The following is a 20,828-nucleotide window of genomic DNA, read 5'->3' on the forward strand; positions in this document are numbered from 1 at the left end:
GAGAGACACACAGAGAGAGAGAAAGAATGTGAGCATGAGGAGGTAATGGGCGGAGAGAGAAACAATCCCAAGCAGGCTCCATGCCCGAGGTCAATCTCACAAACCGTAAGATCAAGACCTGAGCCAAAACCAAGAATCGGATGCTTAACCGACTGAGCCACTCAGGCACCTTGATGTTAGACTTCTAGGCTCCAGAACAGTGAGAAAATAAATGTGTTCTTTAGGCCACTCAGTCTGTCCTTTTTGTGAGGGCGCCCTAGCAAACTCATACAATGTGATTTAATACCTGTAATTTAATTTTCTGAACCAACTAGGAGATCTGGTTCACAGATTTTTACAAAAAATGTGCTTTCAGGGTGCGTGGATGGCGCAGTCGGTTGAGTGTCCAACTCTTGATTTTAGCTCAGGTCATGATCCGAGGGTTGTGGGACAGCATGGAGCCTGCTTGGGATTCTCTCTCTCTCCCTCTGCCCCTCTCCCCTGCTCGCAAACACACTCTCTCAAAGAAAAAAGAAAAAGAAAAATGTGTTTTCTTCTTGTGCTTTGCTTTAATAAAAATTTTACTGAAATAGAACCTAAATTTTAAAAAAGTACACAAGTCATAAGTTTATAGCTTTGATGAATTTTCACAAAGTGAACACATTCCTATAACCACTGCTCAGATCAAAATATAGAACACTGAAAGCTGTGCTTTGATTCTGAATTCATACATTCATTACAGAATTTGCTATACAATCTCTTACATATCATGAGTGACACTGTTTCCTTTCTAATAGAATTGTTTAACTTTCAAGCATAAGTCTTACTGTGGACATAACCCATCTAGAAATACTGCAGTATTAGAAATACTAAACTTCGTAAGGACTAATATGTTAAAAACAAGCAAACCAGAATCATGGTTCTAGCACTGAAGATTTTACTGATTTTTCTTTAATACAAAGAGACTACAGTTATCTCTGTGAGACAGTCTGGTAAACTTACCATTACACAGTTTCCAATTAGTTTTTCTTTCTCCCACTTAACATATTTTAATATTTTTTTTTCTGACAAGACTTAGAAGCAAGTAAAAGCTTTGGTGGAAGGTGAATGTCAGCTGAATCAGTGATGCAGTTAATTTATGTGAATTAATTTTCATGAATTTTATAGTCTTGGAATAAGACAGTTTCTCACAAATGATAGTTTCTTCAGCTAATGAGGTACTGTGTATACATATTTTCCCCTTGCAACTGTCTTCCTGAATAAAGTATATTCAATGGGACAATTCTATGACTTTGAAGTAGTTATTTCCAAAAGCTGGAAACAGAGAATGTGCGTATCTAAAAGACTAGGGGCTGAAGTCAGAAAAAGAGTCAGAGGTGGTATCCGAGAGCATCTTCTTGAGGTCGTAACAACAGTTCACGGAGGCACTGGAGACGTCCAAATGAATAGAAGGGTAGGGATGGGAAGGACGTGTTTGTCACACAGCGAGATTGAGTCCCATTGGGGGAACTAATGAAAGCCTAGTGGAGCAGAGTCAGTCATACCGGGTAGGAGCAGAGGTAGGTGAGGAAGACGGTCGGTCAGAATGGGAATAGGCAGCTGACTGAGAGGGCAGCAGAAACAGGCAATGAGTAGGGGAGAGAAAATGTCTGCAAGGACACAGCATGAAAAACAACAATGTGTTCTAAAAGTACATCTCGGCTTCCTCCTTTACATCTTCCTGAACCTCAGTCTTAGGATATTTGGGTCTATTAAAGTATGCTTTATGTGCAGTATCCCTAGGGATCACAGTAGGGTTTAAAGCCATTTGGGCGCACAGACACTCAAAAAGCTGAGGGTCAAAGAACACATCAGTGCCACTTGTACTAGGGAGTTACACTTACGCAGTTACAGTTATACAGTAAGTTACACTTATCAGTGTAAGTGGTAAGTTGTGAAGTATGGCACTAAGTAACTTAGTAAAAATTGTAATAGCACGTTTGGTCCATAATTTTTTCAAAGGTGGGGTATATGTCAAGGTCATCTCTATAAAGACACGATTTCCAATTTCTAAATAAAGGTAAAGCTACAGTTTATTCTCTCAATCCTGATTTGGATTCTTCCAGAAGCTGACTCTAAGACACGGTTTTAAAGTTCAGGTAACTTATTTGTGAGATGATCCCAAGAAACTTTGAAAGATGGCTGGGGAAAAGAGACAGGAAGAGGAAAGAAATTACTGAAGAGATGAGTCTCGAAAATTGGTACCAACTACGTATCACTGTGGAAAACTTGTTTAATCTTGCTACAGACATTGTAGGACATGTGTCCAGAGTTACCCCACTTGAGGGTTAAGGGAGTTGGGTATTTACCCACCAGTTCCTGTCAGATACTGGCTGAGAGCGGTTCTCAGAGTGAGTGTTAACACCCTAGCATTTCTGACTAGCCCTCCATGAAGGCAGAGTGGCTGGCAGTAGAGAAAACATTCAGGAAGACACACAGATGTTGAGATCTAGAAGTTGGCCGGTGTGCACAGAAATGGCAAGGGAAGAAAGACTGTGGGCAAGCACTGAGCATCATGGTATTTATGCCATAATCCCCAATCCGTGGGACACTGTCCCTAATTTGGGAACGTAAGAAAAATCACCCTTCACCTAGAAGCTGCAGAAAAAGGACTGTGCACTGCTCTAAATCACCAGACATTTTCCTTTGCTAAACAGTATAGGTGTTCCTCTCAAGAAACTGTTGAGCTATGGTACATGACAAGTGACACAGTAAGGAAAAACCTGCAAGATCCTCACAGTCATTAAGGTTTGGCTCAGTTATGAAAACGAAACCAAAGCTGTAAACAATCCTGCGCGGTGTGCTGTTTTTCTGTATGAGCAGAGAAGGCTACAACTTCTAACCATAAAATATTCTCAAGAAAGACGGACTCTTTTAGAGGGGGAAGGGGGGAAAATGTGAACACTGAATGTGTCCGTAGGGTTTCCCCCCCTTTTTCTTCTGGAAGAGCTAACGGTACAGTGTAAGCAAGAAATTGTGGACCGATACGCATACATAGAGTTCTTAAAAAAATAATAATCACCAGCTACATGTCTTTTCAAACACAGCAGTCTTTCAGAGCATGCTGGCTCTCTATCAGTGTTTCACCTGTGGCCAGGCCACAGCTGTCGAGTTCTAACAGTTGGTAAGAACACAGAGGAAGGAGTTTCTATTTCAGAACTTAAAAACGTTTTACTGAGTTGTTTTGCATTAAAGACACATAAATTCAAGTGACTTTCAAGAGATTTTAAACTTAAATTCAACTTAAAGGGAATAGGTTTCTCTGTTCCTCATCAATCTCTTTTATATTGCAAGAAATATTCTAAATTTTTTTTTCAACGTTTTTTATTTATTTTTGGGACAGAGAGAGACAGAGCATGAACGGGGGAGGGGCAGAGAGAGAGGGAGACACAGAATCGGAAACAAGCTCCAGGCTCCGAGCCATCAGCCCAGAGCCCGACGCGGGGCTCGAACTCACAGACCGCGAGATCGTGACCTGGCTGAAGTCGGACGCTTAACCGACTGCGCCACCCAGGCGCCCCGCAAGAAATATTCTAAATCAAGGTTTATATACAAATTGAATATAATATCCCCATTGTTTATATTGACAGATAGGGATACACTCCCTATCCATATTATATGTAGTAAATTAATGAATCTTTTTTTATTCCATTCATCACATAAATTCTTTTTTTTTTTTTAATTTTTTTTTTTAACGTTTATTTATTTTTGAGACAGAGAGAGACAGAGCATGAACGGGGGAGGGTCAGAGAGAGGGAGACACAGAATCTGAAACAGGCTCCAGGCACTGGTCGGTCAGCACAGAGCCCGACGCGGGGCTCGAACTCACGGACCGCGAGATCATGACCTGAGCCGAAGTCGGCCGCTCAACCGACTGAGCCACCCAGGTGCCCCCACATAAATTCTTATACCACCTGCTTTTATTGTGTGTATGTGTGTGTATGTGTGTTTAAGCTTATTCATTTACTTTGAGGGAGAGAGAGGGTGAGCAGGGGAAGGGGCAGAGAGACAGGGAAAGAGAGAATCCCAAGCAGGCTCTGCATCATCAGCACAAAGCCTGATGCAGAGCCTGAACTCATGAACCGTGAAATCATGACCTGAGCCGAGATCCAGAGTTGGATGCTTAACCAACTGAGCCACCCAGGCACTCCTATTTTAGTGTTAACCTTTGTTTTAAAAGCCCTCTTTCTTTAGAGTTTGGGCAGACTGAATTAAGATTTCCTTCTTCCTAAATGTATCTGGTTAACTGTATGTAACTTTAACCATATACAATCTGAAAATAACCCAAACACATTCAATAAACACTGCTTAAGTATACCCCCCAGCAACAATGTCGCAAGTTAGACATCAGTACCTCAGTACAACTTAGAATGATTTCTTTTCTGTCATTTCTTTTTATTTTAGTTGACACACAATGTTCTGTCACTTCTTTATCAGCCAAATTCCTTAGACAGTTCTACAGAGAGTGCTTCATGCCTTCACAGTAATATAAATGACTTGATGAATTATATTTTCTCCAGTGGTACCTTTACAAGTGAACACTGTGAGCTGTGCAGATGCAAATCACTGTGCCTTCAGATAGAACTGAACCATGTATCAGAAGAGGAGAAAAATCAGGAATCATTGGAATTTGAGCATTACAGCTCCCAATGACTAGATCTATAATGATATTGGAATTACTGTTTTTTGTTTTTTTGTTGGGTTTTTTTTTTTTTTTTTTTTTTTTAGGTATCCTAATAATGTTGTGGTAATTTATTTACAAAAAAAAGGAATCCTCATGGAGATACATACTGAAGAATTTTAGGAGAGAATAATATACTGTGTGAGATTTTCTTTAAAATACTCCTGGGGTGCTTGGGTGGCTCAGGCAGTTAAGAGTCCGACTCCAACTCCGACTCAGGTCATGATCTCATGGTTTGTGGGTTTGAGCCCCACATCAGGCTCTGTGATGACAGCCCAGAGCCTGGAGCCTGCTTCAGGTTCTGTGTCTCCCTCTCTCTCTACCTCTCCCCCGCTCGTGCTCTGACTCTCTCTCTCAAAAATAAATAAACATTGGGGTGCCTGGGTGGCTCAGTTGGTTAAACATCTGACTTTGGCTCAGGTCATGATCTCACGGTTCATGGGTTTGAGCCCCGCATTGGGCTCTGTGCTGTCAGCCCAGAGCCTGCAGTCTGCTTCAGATTCTGAGTCTCCCCCTCTCTCTCTCTGCCTCTCCCCTGCTCGTGCTCTGACTCTCTCTCTCAAAAATAAACATTGAAAAGATATAAATAATAAATAAAATAGTCCTGTGAGGTACAAAGGGCAGTGGCTGTAGTACAGCTGAAACAAGACTGACTATACTATTTCTCTCCTTTTGTATATGCTTAAAATTTTTCCACAATGAAAAGTTAAAGAGAATATGGGGGTGGGGAAGAGAAAAAAAGTTTAGTTTTCTTTCCTGGTAAGTTTTTATCATGAAAAGCCCTATAGATAATTCTTCTCTACTAATACACTAATATATAAGTGAGAAATCTGCCACATTTCAACTTTGTACTGCTTTTTTCTCCTTCCTAAACCTAAACTTTCAAGCTTGAAATTTAAGAATTAAATCAAGCTTGAGGGGCACCTGGGTGGCTCGGTCAGTTAAGCGGCCGACTTCGGCTCAGGTCATGATCTTGTGGTCCATGAGTTCAAGCCCCACGTCGGGCTCTGTGCTGACAGCTCAGAGCCTGGAGCCTACTTCAGATTCTGTGTCTCCCTCTCTCTGACCCTCCCCTGTTCATGCTCTGTCTCTCCCTGTCTCAAAAATAAATAAACGTTAAAAAAAAAATTTAGGATTAAATCAAGCTTGAATTAGAGTGGATGAGGTAGAAGGTGACAACCCTTTAAATGTAAGAATTTTTTCAGGGGCAATAAAAAGCCATGTTTAAATCACCACGTTTTTTTGCTCTACGATTCTTCATCAGCTAGAACTTACACAAAGAAAAATGTACTTTTGTGGTCATGGTAAATACCCGAAAGTGTTTTAAAGAAGTAATCTGATAAACAGTGGCTAATGAAAAAAATATGGTGCTTAAGAGTAGATATTTTGGGGTTACCTGGGTAGGTCAGCAGGTTAAGCATCCAACTCAATTTTGGCTCAGGTCCTGATCTCCTGATTCCTGAAATCAAGCCCCATCTAGGGCTCTGTGCTGACTGGGTGGACCCTGCTTAGAATTCTCGCTCTCCCTTTCTCTCTGCCCCTCCCCCCATCAGGCTCAGGCACTCTCCCTCTCTCAAAACAATAAACTTTAAAAAAAAAATTTAAGGACAAAATAGAAAATTCTTAAACATCCATATAAAGCTAAAACCTCAAGGGCAGTCTCCTAAAAGCACACAAATTTCTTCTGACACAACAGAAGAAAAACAGCAGGAGGAGCAGCAGGAGGAGGAGGGAAAGCAGAGAACAAAAGTAACTACTGGGAGGTGAACAGGTTTTGGTCACTCCTGCTGGCTCCTTCAAAAAAAAAAAAATTATTTCATGACTTCAGTATCATCATTAGCTATATCAAATAGCTTGTCTGTTAAAAATAACAGTTTCTCTTATACGAGACGATGATTTCTTGTCCTCGGCAAGAAATTTTGGGCTCAGTAGTTATTTGTTGCAAGGGGCTGTCCTGTGCACAGTAGGATATCTGGTGGCATTCCTGCTCATTAGATGCCAGTAACAAGTCAACTGTGACAACCAAACACATCTCTAGAAGCTGCCAAAGTTGTCCCCAGGTAGGAACCACTGCACTAGATAGTTATTAAAGATATATACCTGGAGGTGGCAGGTTAAAAATATATTCATAATCTACAGACGATGATCAGACAGGTTATTTTTGATTCTGCAAGGCAAATCCAATCGGGAATTGAAGAAGGAACTGAGGTTTACAATAGGTAAAACTATCACTGTGATAAAAACCCAAAACAAAAGCAGCGGTATATAGCCTTATAGAACTTTGGGAGATAAAATTCAGCAGGGCAATGATGGGGCAGGAGTGCAAATGTGTATGAATAAAGTCAACTTATACCTGTTTATAGAAGTAGCTCTTTTCACAGACAGCATGTTACAAAATGCACCATAAATCCCTAAAAGTGGGTGAAGACATACAGGATTCTTTTTATTATTCTACATCAGTGTATGTGTGAAATACAAAATAAAAAGTTAAATCTCTTCTATTTCTCCCTTTCTTTTTTTAATGTTACCTTTTAATCAGGAAACTGATCTTGCGGTCACGGTGAAAACCACTAGTATGAGGATTAAGGGCACAAGCTTATAAGCTGCATATTAGTCAAGCTGTATCCTATGTAAAGCCCATTTCTCTCATCAATCAAATAAAATAACAATGGTACCTACCTCAAATAAAGGAAATAATTCATGTAAAGTGCTCACCATAGTCAACAAAATACGTGCTTGGAGATTACCTATTTCTGTTACCTTTCACTGCTTAATGGTAAGAAAGATGTAAATGTTGTAAATATTTATGCCTTAATAAAAACCTCCTTCAATTCTTCCAGACCAAATAGTTACAAGAATATAAAATGACACAAGGCACTTTGCATCACAACCTGTGTAGTCAAGAATATAGTTCAAATGTAGGTTTCAAATTCATTTTGGTAGCCCTTCCTATTCTGTTGTGATGTAGCTTTTTACCAGGGCTGGTATCCTATAAGTGGGACTAGTGAGGCCGTGGGAGAAGTGGCTGTTACTTTTTTACATGAAAGCCTTTGGTGTCCTATGCATCTTTAAAAATTTTTTTAAATATGTATGTGACTTGCATTTTATTTCTATTGGACAGCACTTTAAAGATTCTACACCCACTGTGGAGCTCAAATTTACAAACCAAAGATCAAGAGTCCCATGTTCTACTGACTGAGCCAGACAGGTGCCCCATGCACGTTTTATAAAATAAAGAATGTGGGGGCGACTGGGTGGCTCAGTCAGTTAACCATCTGACTTCGGCTCAGGTCACGATCTCCCAGTTCGTGGGTTTGAGCCCCCTACTGGGCTCCGTGCGGACAGCTAGGAGCCTGGAGCCTGCTTCAGATTCTGTGTGTGTGTCTCTCTCTCTGCCTCTCCCCAACTCGCACTCTGTCTCTCTCTCTCAAAAAAGAAATAAACATTAATTTTTTAAATTAAAAAACAAATAAATAAAATAAAGAATGTAAGGGGTGCCTGGGTGGCTTAGTCGGTTAAGCAGACGACTTCGGCTCAGGTCATAATCTCACAGTTCATGAGTTCGAACCCCGCGCTGGGCTCTGTGCTGACAGCTCAGAGCCTGGAGCCTGCTTCAAATTCTGTGTCCCCTCTCTCTCTGCCCCCACTCACACTCTGTCTTTCTCTCTCTCTCTCAAAAATAATTAAACATAAAAAATAAATAAATAAAATTTAAAAAAAGAAGGTGAAGAGTGCCTGGCTGGCTCAGTTGGTAGTACATGGGACTCTTGATCTCGGGGTCATGAGGTTGAGCCCCCACACTGGATATGGAGCCTACTTAAAAAATAATTAAATAAAAATAAAAATAAAAATAAAAATAAAAATAAAAATAAAAATAAAAATAAAATAAATAAAGAGTATGAATTGCTTTTTAAAGTAATAAACCAAATTTAAAGTCTTAAGCTTCTTTTTTTCTGTAAGGAATTACTGTATTAGTACTATCAAAGAATACAGTTTTAAGCACTCAAAGTATAAAGCCAACCAAGTAATGTGTCTTCTCTTTCCATAATGAAAGGCTATGTGGCAGAAAAAGAAAAATCAGTTGTAAGGCATTTTCTCCATTTTAAATATTGATATAAGAATGCTCAAAGAACCAGAGACAAAACCATGTCCGTGAGCAACAGTCTTGCATAAGGTTTAAAAAACTAATAGCAATAGAGACTCCTGGGTGGCTCGGTCGGTTGAGCATCTGACTTCTGCTCAGGTCATGATCTCACGGTCCATGAGTTCAAGCCCCATGTCGGGCTCTGTGCTGACAGCTCAGAGCCTAGAGCCTGCTTCAGATTCTGTGTCTCCCTCTCTCTCTGCACCTTCCCTGCTCATACTAAATGGCAATAAAGTTATTTGAAACACCCAAAGAAAATGATTTTTTAAAAAATTAAGATGGTTTTACTTTTTTTTGAAAAACACTGGTAGTTTTAAATTAACACTGTTTCAAGACCTAGTTTTAATACTTAAAGTAATATAATATGCACTGTAAAACTGATTTTACTATGTCTGTAAAGAAGCCAGGTTCTTCCTAAGTATACATGAATCAAAACAAAGAACCAACTTTATAACCTGGAAGCTATAGAAAATTAAAAGGAAAAAGGAGAAACATGTTTGTACAGCCTATCAGTACATCCAGGCATAATAAAAACCTTCCAAGTTCTTCTCAGCTGCTTTACCAAAAGGAAATGAGAGGTTTGAGGATAAAAACTGAGCATCACAGAATTTTAGGAAGAGTAAACACAACATACAATAAAGATAAAAACTTGAAGATGCTTTCTAAAGTTAGGTTACTTTAACAAATTCATAGCAATGATTAAAACTGACAAAAACCAACATGCCAATATTCCTAGCATAAATTATACATCAATTCTTCTGAGAAATAATACTATATTACCTAACTCATACTCAAAACACTGACAGTATGCTTATCACAATACAGATATAGAAAACTGCATTACCAAAATAAAAAATGCTTGAGTGGCAAGGCTAACACAAAATTCAAGTATTTTCTTTTATCCTCATAGTTTCACTGATCAATCAGTATTTCTCACCAGAAAACATGGGATTGAGTTTTTAAGTTTCTCATTAATAATTACTTTCGATCACATAATTTAAAAAAAATTTTTTTTTACGTTTACTTATTTTTGAGAAACAGAGTGAGACAAAGCGTGAGCGGGGAGGGGCAGAGAGAGGAGGAGACACAGAATCTGAAGCAGGCTCCAGGCTCGAGCTGTCAGCACAAAGCCCAGCGTGGGGCTTGAAACCACAAACTGTGAGATCGCGACCTGAGCCAAAGTCGGATGCTAAACCGACTGAGCCAACCAGGTGCCCCTTAATCACATAATTTATGCTAAATTCTAGGAAATTTAAAAAATTCATGTACTAAAGAAACAAAAGAAACAACAAAAAAAGGCTTGTCAAGAAATACTCTACACTAAAAAATCTCTATTCAATCTAAACACTGAACTTCCTAACTGTTAGAAATTCAGATGACACTGCTTAAACCATCTCTAAAGAATTTTGTTTTCTTCATTAATATTGTGAAGAATTTGTCGTAAGCAATTGCAAACTCTCACAATAATATACACTAACTCCAGGACAATGGTTACTTCTGGAAAGGAAGGTAGAATGGGACCAGGAAAAAGAAAATGGAATGTCAACTGTATCTAAAATGTTTTATATCCTGGGGCGCCTGGGTGGCTCAGTTGGTTAAGCGGCTGACTTCGGCTCAGGTCATGATTTCACGGTCCGTGAGTTCGAGCCCCGCATCGGGCTCTGTGCTGACAGCTCAGAGCCTGGAGCCTGTTTCAGATTCTGTGTCTCCCTCTCTCTGACCCTCCCCCATTCATGCTCTGTATCTCTCTGTCTCAAAAATAAATAAACATTAAAAAAAAAAAATTAAAAAAAAATAAAATGTTTTATATCCTTAAAAAATATGGCAAATATCAAGTTATGAAATAGAGATGTTGCACACAAGTTACGCCATTCTCTACACTTTACTACAGGCTTGAAATATTTCATTAAAAAAATAAATCAGCTTTAATGGATTTAACTTGTGATTCCAAACCTTAATGTTATTCTTACAAGTTTTCCTTTTTCTCCTCCTCACCCTCATTCCCAAATTATGAAATCCACACTATATAACAACCATGTATCTATACATAAATACCTGAACATGAAAAGAGTATAAGCATGCCTTTTACTCTCTTTTCCAACCATTGAATAAAGGAACATTTTCTGCTATTTGGTTTAACTTTCCAGAGAGTAGGCCTGACTCAGGCAGTTGGCAGAAATCTCAAAGCTGAACCTCTGCAGTCAGCCACAAACCTTGGTGGCAGCTCGGGAAATATACAAAACACTAAGGTCATACATTTTGGCTTCAGTTTGTTCTTCCTGACAAGTATAAAAGTGCCAGAAACTGATATGATCCCAAATGTTCAGTAGCATGGCCATTACTCAAGAGTAAGGAAAAAATAAGGCTTCCCGACTTCTGCCACCGGGGTCTTTGCACATAACTCACTGGAAGAGTGGAAAGCCTGGTGCGCTTGCTAAAGCGGACGACACTTAGAGGTGGCTGCCACACAAACTCTGGTTATCAGGCTCCAGTATCTGGAAGAAATTCTCAAAAATGAATGGAATAAGCCCATCCTTTCAAAGAAACAACCGAGAGTATTTGATACCATTAATAAAATTCAGGGGCACCTGGGTAGCTCAGTCAGTTGAGCGTCCAATCTTGGCTCAGGTCATGATCTCACGGCTCGTGATCTCATGGCTCGTGAGTTCGAGCCCCGTGTCGGGCTCTGTGCTGACAGCTCAGAGCCTGGAGCCTGCTTCGGATTCTGTGCCTCCCTGTGTCTCTGCCCCTCCCCACTTGTGCTCTGTCTCTCTCTCAAAAATAAATATTAAAAATGTTTAAAAATTAAAATTCAACCTTTAAAATGAAAATTAGCCCTTGTTAAAAACTTACACCCATCACCATAAACTTGACAGCACTCTAATACCTAAAGATCTTCTGATTAAGACAGTGATGTTAATGAATGCAAAATTTCGATATTGAGTAAGGAAACATGGCAACATGTGGAAGAAGTGCACAACTCAGTGAACCAACATTCTCAAAATGATGCACATGTGATGTTACAAAATCATGCATAGGTAAAAGATCTATTCAAAGTACTGAATAAGGGGCGCCTGGGTGGCTCAGTTGGTTGGGTGTCTGACTTCGGCTCAGGTCATGATCTCGCGGTCCGTGAGTTCGAGCCCCGCGTCAGGCTCTGTGCTGACAGCTCAGAGCCTGGAGCCTGTTTCAGATTCTGTGTCTCCCTCTCTCTCTGACCTTCCCCCATTCATGCTCTGTCTCTCTCTGTCTCAAAAATGAATAAACGTTTAAAAAAAATTTTTTTTTAAATAAAAAAAAAAAAGTACTGAATAAACCTTGTGGATTTCAATGTAACAGACTATAAAAAGTTTACTGATCCGATTTCAAATTCTATGCTGCAACAAACCTTTAAGAAACTACCACTTAGTAAATTTTTGGTGTAGTATCAAAAGAATATTCACAATTATCTGAAAATGTCATTAATTACTCCTCTGTTTTGTAACTGCATAATTTGTCAGAGGTCAGATTTTCTTCAGATACTTAACCAAAATCAACATACCACTCGAGACTGAATGCAGAAGTGGGCAGGAGTATACAGCTAGTCTTTTAAGCCAGATATTAACGTGATTTACAAAATGCCACATTTCACCCTATTTTTTTTTAAAACAAAGCTTTTTCACATATATATGTGATTTATGTTAACACATAATGTATAAAGGAGCTCTAAGACCAAAAAGTTCAAGAACCACTGCACTAAAGTGATATAAAATCATTACAATTATGACAGATAAGGCTAAATAAAACCTCAGAGTCCCATTGCATGGCAATAGGTAATATGCATATGGTGATGATTTAGGCAACACAGTATCAGTCATGTTTAAAAGCAGGGATGAGAAAAAAAAAATTCAACAAAAAAGAGCTGTAGTTTGAGTGCTAACAACCTCATATACACATATATAAAGCTTAATTCACACCTCTGAAAATTATACAATATCCCATCCTCAACAAATGGGGGAAATGCACCAAGTTAACAGTTTCTCATTAACAGTCAAAACTTCAACTTGAAATAAAAAGATTACCTATATTTGGGCTTCATTTACCATACTTGCGGGACAGTCCATATAAGGCAGATTATAAATCCTACAACATTTCCAACATGACCAGTAATTCTCCATCTTCAAGGAGCATTCCCACAGATATACATTTTACTTCAAATTCAAACACATTCTAAGATAAATATGTGTTAGTATATGTTACCAAACTCAAGCTTAAAATAAGGCAAGCCACCACCAAGTAAATTCTCATACTTCCAATTATCTCAGCTGCTATATTATCCAGGGAATAGGTCTTATTATAATGTGTACAGTGGTTAACCAAGTGTTACAGCACACAGTGCTGAACTACTCTGATTAGCAAAAAAAAAAAAAAAAAAAAAAGAATCAGCTGTGCCAAAATTAAAATATAACGAGCAAGAAATAAAGTGAGAAACAAAGGAATTTAATATTCAGTTTTGAACCTCAAACGTCTTAAGAAACTCTGAAGAAGAAAGCCCATCCTTTGTCACTAATAAGTCATCTCCCTTAAAAACCATTCTAAAATGTACCTTTCGAGTAGTAATTCTTAAGAGAAAATAAATGATTTTAGCACCTTTGCTCACCCACTATATTGCTCAATCCTAGCCCAGGCACTATGGAGATAAGCATGAGACACAGTATCCTACCCACAAGGTTTAATTCAGGGGCAAAATGAGTAAAACAAACCTTACTATCAAGAAAGAAGAATCAAGCAAGACTAGAGCAGCGAAGGAAGGTGGCTTCAACTAAAAAAGGCAAACAAATCCTTGGTGGGGGGGAGAGGGGGGAAACAAAGGAGAAAAGCAGGGGCAGGTGCCAGGAAGCTACTGTAAAAGGGATTCCAGCAGACTGAACCAGAGAGGGTAGCGAGGATGGGTGAAGTTTTCACAGGACTGCTTCAGGGGACCACACAAACATTTACATGTGATTTTTCCAACAGAAATGACGAAACGAGACACCTGACTAAATGTGTGAGTAAAAGGAGGCTAAGAATTATCATGGCCAAGAGAATAAAAGACTGATGATGTTATCACTGACAGAAATATGAATATCTGGAGAATAAACGAATGGAAAAATCAATATGACTTTTGTAACAAAAAATCCAAGTGGATTATCTGTTCAGACAACTAAAGATGGGTGGCTCAGTCGGTTAAGTCTCCGACTTCTCCTCAGGTCAGCATATCATAGTTTGTGGGTTCGAGCCCAGCACTGAGCTCTGCAATGACAGCTCAGACCCTGGAGCCTGGTTTGGATTATGTCTCCCTCTCTCTCTCTGCCTATCCCCCGCTCACGCTTTGACTCTCAAAAATAAATAAACATTAAAAAAAAAAAAAAAAAAACTAAAAAAAAAAAAAAAAAAAAAAAAAGATGGGATTGGACATCAGATGAGAGCCCAGACCTTTGTCACGGCTACCACCGACAGGTCCAAGTCCTCTGTCATTTCTCCCCTGATTACTGCAGTAGCCTCCAGCTCCCACACTTGCCCTCAGAGTCTCTTCTCTACTTGCTGGCCAGAGTCATTCTTTAAAATGTAAATCAGATCAAATCTCTATTCTGTTCAAAACTATCCAGTGGCTCCCCACTTTTCTCAGAATAAAATCCAAAACTGTTACTGGTTTACAAGCTCCTTTATGACCGGTCACTGCCAACTCCTTTTGCTCCAGCTCACTACTACCACTAGCCCAATACTCTTCCCGTTGGCCCATCTATTCCACCCTACATTGACCTCCTTGCTACTCCTGGAACATGCTAGGCTTGCTCCCACCTCAGGGCAAATGTGTTGTTGCTTCTGCCTTGAGAACTCCTAGCTGGCTTACTAACACCACATGGCTACGTCTTCTGACGGAGTTCAAGGCTGTGCAAATCCCATCTTCTCAATGGACCCACACTGACCACACTACTTAAATTTGCAAGCCCCACCCTCAACCCAGTACTCCTGACACCACTCTCTGCCTTTTTCTCAGATAATTTACCACCTTCTAGACTAAGATGCAATTTACTCATTATGTTTATTATTTGTTGCTATTTCCTCTTACTTAAAATGTAAGCACCATAAAGGCTGGGATTTTGCTCAATGAAGTACCCCAACTCTAAATAAAAGAGGTCCTGCCAACAACAGGTACAAATATCAGTTTGCTGAATTAATGAACTGCTGCAGAAAGGTCAAAGGTAATGAAAACTTAGAACACCGAATGCCACCGTGGTTCTATCAGCTCTAATCCTACCCATTTCTTCCAATATTTTCTATCTCCGTAATGATCTCACCATTTATCCAGATGCTCAAGCCTAAAAAGCCTAGAAACCATTCTAGACTTCTCACTCATCCAATTGTCCGAGTCAATTCATCACCAAAAGCTGTCAAAATTACCTCTGTCATCTCTCGAAGAGGATATTCTTTTCCACTCCCACGGCACCAGTTCAAACTTTTTTGTCTGTAAACTAGACTATCAGGTCCACAACTGAGTGTTTTGCTTTGATCCAACAAGGACTATTTAATGGATTTTAATAGATTATGACAAAGTATGACAGGTAGGAGAAAGCAAAGTGAAGAAGAATAGGGTATCTGAAGGCAAGAGAAATGCTTTTTATCTTTATTTCCCTCCTCCCATTCAAGGCACACTTATTCATATAAGTATTCATATACTTTTAAGGTACAGCTCAAATATTATCTCCATTTTTGAAGTCTTTCCCAGTTCCTTCAATTAAAGTGCATATTCTTTTTCCTTCTTTATACATAGCTCCATGAGAGTACTTTCTGTAACACTTATTTTTTCCACATACCAGTTGCCCAACTGAACAAAAGTCTAGTCTTACTCTAACAGAGCTTAGAATTAAGTATCTATTGAACAGATGAATGAATAGCAACTTTTAGTCTAGGATTTGCAATTATAAAGAATAAAACCTAAGTTCGAACAAACATAGGGGCGTAAATTATAAAAGAAACATAAGTTATTTAATTTCCAACAAATAGTAGATAAAAACACTAAACCAAAGATCCAAGCAGGAAAAAGTGAAGACTGAACACAGGCATTTCTCTCTAGATACCGGTACAGAGATAAGAAGACTAGCTAAAAAAATATTTAATAGAGAAATAGATTTAGAATTTCACAGAGAAATGTCAAGGCAGAAAAAGAGTCAAACCCCAAATAGTCTTAAAAATAAAACATGTTCCCTCAGATAGGAATACTCAACTAGAAACTGTGGTCACAGAACACTCAAGAAATGCAGAATGGTTTAATTAAGAAGACAATGTAAAACATATCAGTCCCCTCTAATTCCATCCTCACAAAAAAACTCTAACATACAAAATTGAATCATTAAAAATAGTGGTTCATTAAAAAACTCTATGGAGTTTTTTTTTTTTCCCCTCGGTCATTGAGGCAATCCAAAAATACTGAACGGGGCACCTGGGTGACTCAGTCAATTAAGCGTCCGACTTCAGCTCTGGTCATGATGTCTCGGTACACGAGTTCGAGCCCCGTGTCAGGCTCTGTGCTGACAGCTCAGAGCCTGGAGCCTGCTTCAGATTCTGTGTCTCCCTCGCTCTCTGCCCCTCCCCTGTTCATGCTCTTGCACACACACGTGCGCTCGCTCACTCTCGCTCATAAATAAATAAATAAATAAAGCAGTAAAAAAAAACATAAAAATCTCTATTGGCTGAAGTTCATCAAATGGTATACACACAGAGAGCTAAACTGCAAGCACATGGCTTAAAATAAACTTGAAACCTAAAGTGTTTAAAAACAAGACCTAATATAGGGGCACCTGGCTGGCTCAGTCAGTAGAGTATGCAACACCTGATCCTGGGGTCATGGCTGAGTTCAAGCCACATATTGGGCCCGGAGCTTACTTAAAAAAATATATACATCTATAGATAGCTAGAGCTATAAAAAAAAAAAAAAAAAAAAAAAAACAACTAATAATAACAGTTAATAGTCACTGACCATTTATTATGTAGAGTGTTGTTGTGTTTTAAATATATTCCTATTTATACATAAACGTAAATAATTATTATCCCATTTCACAAATAAGGAAAACAAAGCCCAGAAAAGTGCAAGGAGAACCAAGGAACAAGGACTTAAACCGAAATGACTGCTATTAATAATAAGAAAAAAGTTTCCTTACAGTGTGCAGCATCTAGCAGCAACTTAGACTTGCATTTGTATTACCACAGCTCTACAAAGCAAGAACATATTGTCCAAACTCCAAAAGAAGGATGACAATCTTGATCCACTTCCATATCCCTGCCAAGATAATCCTTATAATACCATATTCACTTTGGAGTACACTGTAACCAGAAATGTGAACACAAAATGTTCAAAAAGAGAACAATACTAACTAAAGAATTTACGAGATTAAAAATGGAAGATAAAGGGGTGCCTGGGTGGCTCAGTCAGTTAAGTGTCCAACTTCGGCTCAGGTCATGATCTCGCAGTTTGTGAGTTCGAGCCCCGCATAAGGCTCTGTGCTGACAGCTCGGAGCCTGGAGCCTGCTTCGAATTCTGTGTCTCCCTCTCTCTCTGCCCCTCCCCTGCCTGCACACGCTTACTCTCACTCTCTCTCTCTCTCTCTCTCTCTCTCTCTCAAAAATAAATAAACATTAAAAAAAATTTTTTTAATGGAAGATAAATTTTGAGGATAACAAACCTTATCATTCTAAATCACTGTCTTTTAAAACTTTCATTTTTTTTAATGTTTTATTTATTTTTGAGAGAGAGACAGAGCACTAGCGGGGTAGGGGGAGAGAGAGAGGGAGACACAGAATCCAAACAGGCTCTAGGCTCTGAGCTGTCAGCACAGAGCCTGCTAAATCACTGTCTTTTATATAAGTAATAAATCACATGTTGAAAAATTAGCAATTTAGTAAAATGTAAAAAAGCTGAAATAGGATACCTTTTTCTACAAAAGTAGTTCAAAATTTTCCTACCTCAAACTTTTTCACGGTTCTGCCTCCTATTTACGATCTTGGTACTATGCCTCTTCTACTCCAGGGCCAACACAAAAGTAGAAAAAACCCACAGGTTCAATAGGTATTATTAAATCCTATCAATCACAAGACAAACACCAGATTCCTTGGATGCACCTGTGCTATGCCCTGCAGGGCATACAATAAATATTTGTTGAATGACTGAATCCTCTTCAAGAGAAAATGGAAGTATTTAACACTTTCTACCTCCCATAATACTACACATTATTATAGTATCAATATTATTGTAGCATCAGAATAATGCAATAAAACAAAACTTTTACCCTAAACCACATGCAGAAAAATTATTTTACCCCTGTGTTACATTCTACATTAAAAGTGGGGGAAAATACTAACATTTTTTAGATCAGTTTTTATAGCTACTGGTATTCTAAGACATCACAAAAAATTTATCTGAACATATTCTTTTTTTATAACAATAACATCCTTAACATACTATAATTTCTTATAGCCTTTTTTGTAATGTTTAATGCAGATATGACAAAATCACAAATCATTTTCCTTACACAACCAACAAACTTTTTAAATTAGATACGGGAAATTAGCTCCATTAAAATGAGTTGCCCTGCTACATTAATAGTAATATGCTACATTCAGAGAAGGTTAAAAATCAAGAAACAGTGAAAATAAACATATACATATGCTGCAAAAAATCTCCCTCTCTAATGCACAAACTGAAACACTTGCTCCTGATTTACTGAACTGGTAGAATATCAGAGCAAACAAACAAAATTTACAAACTGTACTTAACACAGAGCTTCTTGAGTGTCAAAACCAAGTAAAAACAGTTCAAATCTTGGTACTAAAAAGGCTCTCTTAGAACTGAAACCTACAAAGGCAAAAATTCAGACTAAAAGATTCCCTAATATTAAGCAGTATTTTTTTAAACACAACTTATAGCTGCTGAATATCAATTTACCAAAACAGGAAAGTATGACCTTATCTTGGCAAAACTCAGAATACTGTTTCTTCAACATCCTAGAAGACAGCTTGATGCACCAGACTCTTCCATCTGCTTTGTTCTATTTCTTCATGCCCCAAATGGAAATTAAACCCTTCGAGTAACAGCCAAAATTTCATTAATCACAGGAAAGTAGAGAAACAAATAGCATGAAATGAATAATAGAGGTAGACAGAACAACAGGTAAAGCAGCCTTGATAATGACCTTAAAGTGTAATTTGAGACACAGCATCTATATAACAAGTACTGGAATCACATTAAATAATTCTATTCCCACTGACCTGATGAGCTCTCAGTAAAGACTGTTAATGTCTGTCCTCCAACACTTTGTAAGACAAATGGATGTTCTCTAGGGGTGCTGACAGAAGCTGGTTTTCCGCCAATATCGTGAATATTTGCAAGATCCTCATTCAAAGTAAATGACACCTAACAGACACATTAACAAAAGCTTATTACAACAGACTTATGTATTCAAAGTATCTTTCACAGAAATTCTGATTATAAATCAAATACCTTTTTAAAAATATGAACCTCAATTTCTAGTCATTTTATTCAACATTTTTCTTTTCTTTTATTATTTAATATATGAAATTTACTGTCAAATTGGTTTCCATACAACACCCAGTGCTCATCCCAACAGGTGCCCTCCTCAATACCCATCACCCACCCTCCCCTCCCTCCCACCCCCCATCAGCCCTCAGTTTTATTCAACATTTTTCTAAAACTTTATCAAAAAATCCTTAATACTTAGTCACAAAAAGGGAATCTATTCCCATTTGTCAGAATAATGGGGCTAATCTACCATTATAAAGATGGGTGACAGCTTTCAAATGTTTTTCTCTGGTTTATGGCTGAAGAAACTCTAGCTCCAAAACAGGAATAAATTTTTTCCCCTAAGGTCTCTGAAGTCAAGGGATTTTATCTTCTTACATTTATATCCTTACAAATGTATATACTTAAATATATAATATAAATAAATATATAGCAAAGGGCCTGGCACATAGAAGGAAAACAGTATTTGCTTAATGAATGAGTATTATAAGAGTATTTAAAAGGTGACTGTACTTAAAGGAAAAAGTGAGCTATTACTAGAAAGCTTAAACATTCCCATAAGCAGGGGATGTATTTCTTTTTTAGGTCTTAATGACTGCTGTAGGAGTACATGGTGCTGTTTTATTTTTGAATACTTTAACAAATACAAATAAATACTTACAAAGGTAATTCAATATTGAGGTTTAGAATAAAAAAGACGTAGTAGACGTTTTTTCACAAGGATTTTTACTACATACCAGCTCTCCCCAAAGGAACCTCACATTTTCTATCAAAGGGATTTATAAACATAAAATACTAATCTCCCAACAACAAAGGAAAGGCCATAAAGCATTTATTAAATACTTCTCTGGTATGTGATAGGTACCACAATTATGTCCTGGACTTAATGGGTCAAAACCTAAAGCCCTGAAAAATCCAGACCAAATGCCTTTGCCACACTGAAATAATATTCGAGTAATACTGAAGCAAGAATAAGCCTCATAGTACCCAGTGAAGGGATATTTTGGGTCAAAGCAGAAAAATGCTAAGAATGAACAACTAGAAAGGAGTCCATTCATTCACACAAAAGTGACATTTATACTGTTACGCGTTCCTCACCATCAGCCAGTGTTTTGATGTAGTTTTCCAGAATGCAAACACCACCTTCTCTTTGCTATTACTAATACATGGTAAAATAATCTCACGTCTTCAATAAAATATTCATAGAAATAATCTTACCTCAGTCCTTCCTTGATTCCTAAAAGAAAGGAAAGAATTTTATTTAGATTTCATGTTTTCTTCAAATGTATGTTAAGAACTAAAAGAAATAACACTATTTCATATTTACATAAAATATAGCATTTACATAGATCGACTATATTTACCCTTGGCTCTCCTCAACTAACCTACTTGTAATCATTTGGTAAAAATAAAAACCACATTAATCCCCT

The 20,828-nt window shown here is 38.2% G+C and overlaps 1 protein-coding gene across 2 annotated transcripts in view; it reads right to left on the bottom strand.

Annotated features, from left to right (window-relative positions):
- Nucleotides 1-20,828, bottom strand: part of GTF2F2 (general transcription factor IIF subunit 2) — a 155,682-nt gene that overhangs the window by 111,848 nt on the left and 23,006 nt on the right. For both annotated transcript variants that reach the window (XM_049646983.1, XM_049646982.1), the window contains exons 3-4: nt 20,617-20,635; nt 19,128-19,272 (exon numbers count right to left, since the gene is read on the bottom strand). In XM_049646983.1, coding sequence (XP_049502940.1) covers nt 19,128-19,272; nt 20,617-20,635 — 164 coding nt within the window. The remainder of the gene's footprint in view (nt 1-19,127; nt 19,273-20,616; nt 20,636-20,828) is intronic.

The sequence above is a fragment of the Panthera uncia genome (genome assembly GCF_023721935.1).
Source record: "Panthera uncia isolate 11264 chromosome A1 unlocalized genomic scaffold, Puncia_PCG_1.0 HiC_scaffold_16, whole genome shotgun sequence".
Classification (NCBI taxonomy): domain Eukaryota; kingdom Metazoa; phylum Chordata; class Mammalia; order Carnivora; family Felidae; genus Panthera; species Panthera uncia.